Source organism: Parasteatoda tepidariorum, chromosome 3 (assembly GCF_043381705.1).
Source record: "Parasteatoda tepidariorum isolate YZ-2023 chromosome 3, CAS_Ptep_4.0, whole genome shotgun sequence".
In the NCBI taxonomy this organism is placed as follows: domain Eukaryota; kingdom Metazoa; phylum Arthropoda; class Arachnida; order Araneae; family Theridiidae; genus Parasteatoda; species Parasteatoda tepidariorum.
In genome coordinates, this window is record NC_092206.1 from 5,966,390 (window position 1) to 5,977,128 (window position 10,739).

Genomic DNA, 10,739 nt, shown 5'->3' on the forward strand with positions numbered 1-10,739 from the left:
AAACCTAGAGGCCCAAGACAGACAGGAGGGGTCCTTAAGAATCTTACTTTTTTTAAAATTGTATTTAAAAAAAAAAGGCTAAGGATAAACAACATTACCTTATATATTTTTTAAAATAAATATATTCTATTGTATGAAGTGTGCATTTTTTTTTACAAATATTGATTGATTATTATGCTAACACCAATAATTTGAATAGTTTATCACCAAGAAAACTTAAAAAGGCAACCGAAATCTATTTTTCTGCGTTCCGATGTAATTGGACATTGAAAAATATTTTAATAGCAGTTTAGTTTGACATAATAGTTTATACCTTTTAAATTTTTTAAAAAAATTGTTATACTTTAATGTTTATTTATTTAATCATTTTAAGTAACTTAAATGGTTTTTAAAATTATTTTATTATATGAGGAATACAACTGGTTAGCATTGCAATTTTTTTTTTTTTTAAAAATTATGCGTAGTTTAAAAATGGGGAGTTTCGGGAAGAATCGAAATATGTTTAAATTTGTTATAATTATTGCCTCAAAGCTAAATAATGATTTATATTGAAATTTTATGAGAAGCTTTTTAATTAGTTTTTAAACATTGTGGCATTTTAAATCACCACTTCGAATCAAATACAAGTTCTTCTTAACAGTTCAATACCTTATTGTCTTATCATAATTCATCATTGACTAAAATGATTAAATACAAAATTGTTAATCTTAGAATGTTATCGAAGAAAAAATAAACATATTGTGAAAATAAGAGCAACAAAAAAAAAATTTTTTTTTTTTGAAGCTAATGAATAATTAATGTTTTGGTCAAATTTGATATTCATTTGGCAAACTAGAAATTTGCCCCCCCCCCAAAAAAAAAGAAAAAAATATAATATATGTATCTCGGGCTCCGACCTCCAAAAGTGAGCCTGAACTCTTCTAAACTGTGCTCACCACTGCAATTTAAATACTGATATTCAATTTACAAACACAAAAATAAAATTATTATAAATGACTAAAACATAAAAAAGTGTTGTTTTTTTGTGTTACAGCATTACAAAACTTAATTTATTGTTTTAAACTAATGTAAAAGTATGTATGCATTATTCGTCACTTATTACGCATTTCTCTGTGACACTTATGAAAGACTGAATGACTTGGCGTTTTGCCAGAAGTCTTACGCCTTTGATCATGGAAGAATCTTTTCTTTTTTCTTTTAGATTTTGCGTCTCGAAGCTACAACTTAAAGATATCATTAATCAAATATGCAATTGAAATACATGAAAAGAATAAGAAAATATCACGAACTCTTTAATTTTCAATATTTTTAAATGCAACAAAGCAAACAAACAAGATGATTTTAAAAAAATTAAAAATAAAAAGCGAAGCAATTTATTATATTTTGATTAAACTGATATTCTTTGCTAATCTAATATCTAAGGATATTTTTGAATCAAATCAATAGCGATATACACCAGTATAATCGACTTAAATAACAATTAACATAAAGAGGAGGGGAAGGGGATAGCTCGAAAAATAAACGGAAAGAGATCCCAGATGTAAAACATAAACATTAGATTCGCGCATGCGCAGTAGCTAATGTTTATAAGAGGAAATGTATTATCAAACACAAAATAAATAAAAAAGAGTGCTACATTTCTGTTATTCGTTTTTTTTCTCTCGTAAACTTAACAATTCACGGTCTCTATAAATACCGACGAGTTTCAATTTGAACTTTTTCCTATTCCTTTCTTAATATAGAATTAAGAGACAAAAGTTTAAAAAAAAAGAGAAATAAAAAAGGTGAGAAAACATCAGACACGGACATGACGTCAATATATGCGACCACCAACCAGCCATAGTGAAAACATCAGCACGTTTACGGATATATACTTTGTTGTATATTCCGTTTATCAACTTATTATAAATAAGTTATATCAAATATGGAGTCTTTGAGGGAACAAGTAATGATAAATCAGTTTGTACTAGCTGCTGGCTGTGCTAGAGACCAAGCAAAACAACTCTTGCAAGCGGCTCATTGGCAATTTGAGGTATGTTTTTAACAGTACTTATTAAAATATTCACGGTATGTTATTGTTTCTGTTTTTGTTTATCTGGGACATAATTAATTGTACCGGTAGTCATTTTATAATTCAAGCCACTTGTCAGTTATTCATTATTGAATATTCATTTTGATTAGGCATTGTAATGAGTGGAATAAATATTTATTTTTGTTTATTTTGCAGACGGCGCTAAGCATTTTTTTTCAAGAAGCAACAGTGCCTACTTGCCACCATACTCAAAATAGTCGGTTTAATTCTGTAAATGTAAGTATTACTTCAGTTCATTGAAAACACCTTGTTTTATTTACTTGTACAGTTATTGTATAATTTCTAAAAATGTCTTTTGTTTACATTTTGAAAAAAGATAAACACAGTAGATTACGTTCGTTATCTTAATTTATTTACCGTTTAAAATTCAGAGGTCAAGCGAAAAACTCTTTGCGCTGTGATTATTATTTTTTTTAGGAGTTTAATTTGATATTCATATATAATTTTTTTTCAATATTTGTTTTGAATTTTTTTTATAATTAAAATTTCCTGATGTAATATAAAATTTTCTTATGTAACATTACCTTAATAACGTGTTAAAAGTAATATATTATTACAAACAGTCTTAAGAACTTGTGGATTCGTCCTATAATTTGAATTTTTCGTAATCTGGAATATAATAAAACGTGTGTAATTTTTTATATGTTTTTTATTGCTATTAGCACCAATGCAATTTTTTCTTACATTTCTTATTTTTATTTGGTGATATGAAATACATATGTAGGTTTTTTAACATAGGAGTTTTCTCTGTAATGCATTCAAAATTAGTATTAGTTTTAATAATTTCATTTCTCAATTTAATTGATAACTACATAGGTTTTAAATGGAATAATTATGTATTTAAATTAGTAGTGACCTGCTAATGATGAATTCCTCTGATCAAATCGAGTCATTTTTTCCCTTTACTTCTTCTTCTGAAAACTATTTTTAAGACAAATAGCATTTAAGAGTCACTTGTTAATGAGGGTTACATACATTATACATTGAGGGTTACTTGTAATATAATGAGAGGGGGTATTTCTGTACTAGTATTTGTTCAAAGCAACAAAAATCAACGTGTAAAATACCTAATTTTTTAATAACTTGTTCAAAAATAGTTAGGATTTTAACCGTTCAAATCTGTGGCACAGTCATCATCATAGTTGGTCAGACAGCCAAATGTGGGCCAATGCCTTCTGAAGATTTCTCTATAATGACTTCTGATTCTGTGGCATAGGCACCTATATGGAAATTTTCTTGTCTTCAAAATATTTATAGCTAGTTAGTAATAACAGTTACGATATTTGCATAGTGAAATCCTGAAAATACTAAAACTAGTATTTTACTATAAAAATTTTTAAAATATTGTTATTTGATATAAATATGTAAAATATTACTGAATTCATATGCCGCAGAAAAATCCTAAATATAAATAGTAAAATATATAAATATCAGGACCTTTTTCTTTAAATGCCACTAATTTAACTACAACTGTTTCCCAAGCAAATATGTCATTTCTTATTTTAGATTTGGTAAAAGCTTTTATGAAACAAATTTATTTTGATAATAATTTGTTTTCATAACTTTTTAAGATTATTTTATAATGATAATTTTTTTCGTAGTATCAACTAGCGAATGATAAGCTGTCTTTAAGCTTTTTTAAATTATGCATGCTTTAAAAATGCTTTATTTTATGTGCCTTGAGTTTTTGGGGTAATAAAAATGTGTTTAAGTTTGTTAAAATTATTGCATATCATAAAATTGCTTTATTTTATGTATGTGAAGTTTTTTAGTTCCATTTTAAACAGTATGACATGTTATAGGGACACAAAACATTTCAGTGCTGGGGGGCTCTGTTTCATATTAAGACAACCTTGTGAAAAATAATTATTTGAATAAAGTAAATTTAGTTTAATTGTTTAGTTTGAAATATTTTAAAATGTTCAGAAATTATTTTTAGGTTCAATTGTATGTAGGGATATCATTTTCTTTTTAATACAACCTCATAGTTTGCAGAAATATTGTATTAATAGTGATTTCGCTTATGCTTTATATCATGTAAAATTCACTGGAAATCGTAAACTATTTAAGTTATGTATTACAAAAATTTTTATGTTGCAAAAATAATTATATCTGATGAAAAATCAATACCATCTTCATGCACATACGTACCCGAGCAGCGCCTGGGTGCTTCAAGCTCTCAAGGGGCTCTTGAGAATCTTACTTTTTTATAAATTGTATTTAAGAAAAAGCTAAGAATAAATAACATTATATTATATATATTTTAAAATAAATTTATTCTCATGTAAAAAGTGTGCATTTTTTTTTTCTACAAATAGTGATTAACTATTTGTACAAATAGTGATAAACTATTCAAATTCCAATAATTTGAATAGTTTATCGCCAGAAAAACTTAAAAAGTCGACCGAAATTTTTTTTTCTATTTTTAGGTACTCAACTCCTAAGTTATAATGTCTCTAAATATGCTTGACCACCACGAACTCTGTTTAGTATTTATAATTAAGTAAAGTAATAATCGAAAGAGCTTAGAATTACGCAGCACTATGAGGCAGTAGCTTTTAAACTGGTTTTGTCTGATGTGCATTGAAAGATGTTTTAATAACTGATTTTAGTTAGACAAAATACTTCATACATTTTAGATTTTTTTTATTTGTTGTACTCTTGTTTTTTTTTTTTTTTTTTTTTTTTTTTNTTTTTTTTTTTTTTTTTTTATTTAGTTATTTTATTTAGCTTCTTAGTATTGAAAAATTATTTTATTATTTGAGGATTGCAATTGGTTAGCATCTAAATTTTTTTTTTTAAATTATGCATGCTTTAAAAATGCTTTATTTTATGTGCCTTGAGTTTTTGGGGTCATAAAAATGTGTTTAAGTTTGTTAAAATTATTGCATATCATAAAATTGCTTTATTTTATGTATGTGAAGTTTTTTAGTTCAATTTTAAACAGTATGACATGTTATAGGGTTACAAAACATTTCTGTACCGGGGGGCTCTGTTTGCTATTAGGACGACCTTGTGAAAAATAATTATTTGAATAAAGTAAATTTAGTTTAATTTGCAATTTAAATCATTATAACCTGCTAAATTCCCTAAAGCTGCAATACAACTCACAATAATATTGATTTGATTAACTTTGATCATTGCATTAAATTAAAGTACAGTAGATAAATATGAAGAACACCAATATATGCTATTTATAAGAGCTGTAGCATTTCTGTCTCAATTAAGGTACCAATAAGGGAAGGGAAGAGCCATTTTAAGGAAATTCTGTGGGCATTCGACAAATCTGCAGGTAAACTTAAAAAGTCAGTGAAACAGTCCAATTATTAGAATTTTTTTAAAAGCTGACAATTTTATTTCGTAAACTGAAATTACTAAAAACAGTGAACCTTTATTACATTTCGATGTTTTAATGATGTGTATATGTCATAAATATCAACATAAGGAAACAGAAAAATTATAAGTTTTAATTACGATAAAACACTTCATTAATAAAACATTTGTGATTATATCGAAATAAAAGTTATGCAGGGTCTCAATTGTAAAATGTAGACAGAGCACATTTATTATTTATGCTTTTGTTGTGCTGGAAGCATAGTTTTAAAAAATATTGTTGGAGTTTCTAAATAACAAAACCAAACCGGAAAAAAAAAATCTTTTAAAATATATATATATATGTGTGTGTGTGTGTATGTATACATGTATGTAAATAAAACCGTTCTTAAGCAAATAAAATTACACAGAATAGTTTTTCATAAATGTAGAAAAAAATTAGAGGTTACAGTAAAATAAAAATGAAAAAATTGAAGAGAACTTTTATAACTTTAGGTGATGTGATAATTTTAGATTTCACCCACCCTCCCTTCAATGCAATGACTTACTTTCTGATAAAAAGTTTTCAACCCTACAACTCTGGATTTGAAAAATTTGAATGCATACATCGACATTGAACATTTTAATTTGTACTTTCTTACTTTTTGGTAAAAAAGTTTTCAACCTTACAATACTCAATTTGAAAAAAAATGAAACAAATTTGAATGGATGCATCTACATTAAGCATTTTAATTTCTACTTATTTTCTGGTAAAAAAGTTATCAGCTCTACATCACTAGATTTGAAGGGGGGGAATGAAATAAATTTGAATACGCACATCTACATTAAACATTTTAATTTATACTTACTTTCTGATGAAAAAAATTTTCAACCCTACAACACTAGATTTGGATGAAGAAAAAAAATTAAATACATTTGAATGCGTACATCTGCATTAAACATTTTAATATATACTTACTTTCTGGTACGATAGTTTTCAGGCTAACACACACTAGATTTGAAAGAAGAAGAAAAAAAAATGAAAGAAGAAATTTGAATTCGTACATCTACATTGAACATTTTAATTTATGAATTCCTATTCAATACAATTTAGTATTGATGTAGACAATGTATATCATTCCCTACAGTTGTTACCCTCACTGACTGCGATTGGATTAAGTCTATTATGCGTCGATAACAATAGAAGAGGAAAGAAATTTATACCTCCTTGGTTGTTGTTAATTTTCATTCCTTTTTTGCATTGTAAAAGTTAAACTAATATAAAATTTAAGATAAAAATATTAAGACTTAATACAAGATAAATTAATTTAAGATAAAAATATTAAGACTTAATACAAAAAGATCTCCCGTATATGAGTTATCCAATTTCAAATTAAGCAAATTTGCTGTATGTAGTCTTCCTTTTGCCTTGTGAATACATTTACTGTAAGTACGAGATTTTTTATGTTCAAATTTGTTTATTCTTATTTAAATTTAGTGATTTTTCAAGTTCATTACTTATTAATTTTCATACATTTTTTAGTAAATTTTTGATATTACTTGTATAACTTGGTCTTTTGGCTTTTCTTATTTTTAACTTCTTCTCTAATTGATTTTTATTATTTTAGATTTTACAAGCCCTTTTGGCTTACAATTTGCTTGATTTCATTATTCTCTTAGATTTATCTATTTCAACACCTTTTAATTCTTTTTTCTTCTTCTCATTTTTAAAATTATCTTTTATACTTGGTTGCCTTATACTGGTGTTTTATCTCCTTGCATGATTTTACTTTCCTATGGTTTGTTTATTATATATTTAATTTTGTAGTTGCCACTCAACCCACTTTTAGTGGTGAATTATTGTGTAACTTTGCTTATTTGTTGTAATTTGTTTGTACCATTTCCTATTATGTTGTGAAACTTAATCTTTCTTAAATTGTGCCAGCCAGGCCCAAACTTTCCAATTTTAATTACTCTTATAAGAGCCTTTAGCAATATAAGGGCCTTTACAACTTATAATACAACAGGGGTAAAAAAATTACTCTGTATGCCCTATTTAGGGCAGGTCGGTTATTTGTTTATTTTAGCCATTTTTTGATATTGGAACTGGTCCAAATTCGCCATTTTCCGGTATCTATCATTAACAATAAATGATTCCAAAATAAACTACTGATTCAGGTCTGACTGTATCTAAATGTAATAAACAAAAATTATTATTTTTTATTTATTAAATTATCTCTTTCTTCCAGATGATAACTCCTGCAAATACACCTGCCACTCCACCAAACTTTCCAGACACTTTGATGGCTTTTTCCAAACTATCTGCAAACGACAAAGTACCTGGAACCTCCCCTGGACCGTTTACTTATTCCAACTCCCCTCCTCTTAACAATAACAGTAATATGCAACATCAGAGTGCAACCATGGCTGCCTCTGGTCCTCCTCGCTCACAACGATAAAGTGATCACACGCTCACTTTAAAACTGAACTCCTACTTTGTCTTTGTGCTTATCCTCCTACAGGAAAGAGCAATCGCTGTTGGTATGGCAACGGAATGTAGTTGATAAAAGGTTTTGCTGGATGCGCCTTCTAACAGGAGGCACCCGAACAAAATATAAGGTCACACGTGGAATGTGTGTGCTTCATCCTGTATCAATGTATATCGTAGGAACTGTGTACCATTTTCGCCCCATCCTTTACTGTGTGTGTTTTTTGTGATAATCTTTAACTCTTTACCTCAGTCCTTCACGATTTCCATTTTCAAGGGGCCTAGTCAACTATTCAGTCAAAACAAAAAAAGAAGAAAGAAAGAAGTATTTTCTTTCAACGTCATAAAAACAAACTGGATTTTTATCTTTGTCGTTAGTCATCAAACTTTAACATTTGTCACATAAAAAATTGGAAGAAGCACGTGTTAAGTGATGCTAATGATGTTGGGTTTTGTTTTTTTCTTCTTCAGTACAAATCTGAGGAGCTTTTCTTATATCAGTAGTAATTCAGATGGTTGTGAAAAAGTTAAGCAAGAATATTGAAAGATGTATTTATTTTTCTGGAACTTACTTTGATCAGAATGGAGATCCTACACTGTAAAATTATTTGTTTTATTTTTCTCGCATTCGTTTTGTAGTGCTTATTTTAAACAAAAGAAGAACTGAAAAGTTGTGAGGAAGATCTTTCATTTTTTAGCAGCTCATTGAAAAGAATGCCTATAAATATATATTTATATATATATGATGTGGACATTTAAAACATTTTTCGAATGTGTGTTTGAATAAAGCACGTTTGTTAAGTCTACTTTCAAATTTTTTTGATTACTTATGTTTTCACATTTTAAATAGACCTTGTTTAAACACTTTATTTTTGTTTCATTATAAAGGACTTAGAACAATGATATGTCTCATTTTTTAATTGTTTTGGAGTGCATTTTTGTTGAATAAGGCCACAAAATCTTGGTATGCAATTAGATGTACTTTGTACTGTGCTGTTATACAGGGGAAATTCAGGAAAGCTTTGAAATATAAATGAAAACAATATCAAGGCACAGTGAGATATGAAAATGTCATCTTGGAAAAAAGTGTTGCTTATCACTATATTGCCCAAAGCTATTCAAATTACAGTCTTATAGGAAGAGTCTCAAAAAGTCATTTTTTTTTTTAATATTTTGCTTTCCATAATGGCTGCTTTTTTTCTTTTTTTTTTTTTTCTTTTTTAGAATTCTTGTCGAAAACATAATGCTCATAAGAAAGTCCAAATTAAAGGAAAAAGAACAAAATTTTTCATTCTAACCAATCTTCAAACAAATCGTAAATGATGTTTAACCAATCCTAAATCATCATTAAGGTTGGCAAGTGCAAAAAGAGTTTAAAAGTATCTAAAACCATTTTTGTTATGGGATGAAAATTTAAAATCAGAAAAACCTTGCAAAATCAGAATGCATGTCCAGGCTTAAAAAAACTATTTTTTGATTATTTTAATCAGGGTTTGGTAAAAACCTTGTTGGAAATGGGAAAAAATCTGGTAAACAATATTAATGCATGTTTATTTACAGATATAGTGGTTTATTATTTATAACTGATTAGAATATATATTACTTCTATACAGTGGGATACATAAATTTTGGTGCGGCCGTCTGCAAGATTTATAAATGCACCCTATCTTAGACTTAAATTTTTGAAAAATTTAATATTAAATATTTACATTTTAATTTAAATTATTTTATTAAGGAATTAATAATTGCAATGGAGAGGCAGAATTTAAACAAATGCCAAATTGGAACATTGTAAGCACTTGGCAATTTACCACTTTTAAATAAAATAATCTTAACTTAGCTACAAACTCTACTGGATTTACCAGGAAACTACTGGATTTTGACAGTTTCTCCTGATCTACTGGTTTAATAAAAATTCTCCTTTTTTTTGTATATTTTAGAAAATTCCATAAAACGAGTTCCCTTAGTTTCCTTTTTAAAAAAAATTCCGATTGAAATAGAATTTTTGTGCAGACTTGCTTGCGTGAATATTTAAAATAAGTGCCACTAATACATAATAAAGCGAGCCTCATTTATAAAATTTTGTTGACTGTCTTTGATGAATTGAATGCCTATTACTATTAAAAATTATGAATAAATAAAATACATAACATTTCAAGATCATTTAATGTGAAATCAAAACTGAAAATATTGTGTTTTTTTTATTTTTTATTTTAAAGACTATAAATATCCCTAAAATTCCCTATGTGTAAAATATTGAGTATATTTTGCAACAATTATCATGAAATTTATATTATTTTTTAAATTCTACTGGATTTTTTCCTATCCGTATTGGCAGCTGTGTCTTAAAAATAGAAAATTATTCACTTTATTACCATAATATATTCAAAGTTTAATTAAAGGTTATTCTTATTTGAGAAGTGAATTAAAAAATATTTTTTAAAAGAAAAAAAATATTTTTATTGTAATCCATGTAGTAGGGGTGTATGACATGTTGTATGATAATTTTAACTTAAGTATCAGTGTTTCAGAGGGAATTCGTATTGTCAGTCAACTTAGTAAAATATTGTATGAAATTGAATTTTTTTAAAAATAATTATAATTCTTCTTTTTATTACCTTAACTCTTACTTTTCATCAGTGAATTTAGTTATATATTTGCATAAAATTGAATACTTTTAAATGCTAAAATTTATTTAAAACTGAAAAATAACTGATAGTTATCAAAAATAAAATATTTCCTTCTCAAAGAACAGATTTGTTGAAATAAATTTAAAGTGATGGTTTTTTTAATTATATAAAAGTTTATGTTAATACATATTAACTCTAATGTTCTTAAATGAGAGTA

General features: G+C 27.0%; 1 protein-coding gene across 1 annotated transcript; it reads left to right on the top strand.

The window, feature by feature from the left end:
- Positions 1-1,522: 1,522 nt before the first annotated feature.
- Positions 1,523-8,793, top strand: LOC107437258 (UBA-like domain-containing protein 1). Its single transcript, XM_016049192.3, has 3 exons — positions 1,523-2,032; positions 2,228-2,308; positions 7,654-8,793. Exons 1-3 carry the CDS (start codon positions 1,925-1,927, stop codon positions 7,861-7,863), a joined length of 399 nt encoding a protein of 132 aa, XP_015904678.1. The 5' UTR covers positions 1,523-1,924; the 3' UTR covers positions 7,864-8,793.
- The last annotated feature ends 1,946 nt before the right edge of the window (positions 8,794-10,739 follow it).

Bases quoted from the DNA above. Each gene is read 5' to 3' on its own strand.
- LOC107437258 (XM_016049192.3), top strand. From the start codon at position 1,925: ATGGAGTCTTTGAGGGAACAAGTAATGATAAATCAGTTTGTACTAGCT. The intron at 2,033-2,227 runs GTATGTTTTTAA...TTTATTTTGCAG, and splicing joins CGGCTCATTGGCAATTTGAG to ACGGCGCTAAGCATTTTTTT. The intron at 2,309-7,653 runs GTAAGTATTACT...TCTTTCTTCCAG, and splicing joins GTCGGTTTAATTCTGTAAAT to ATGATAACTCCTGCAAATAC.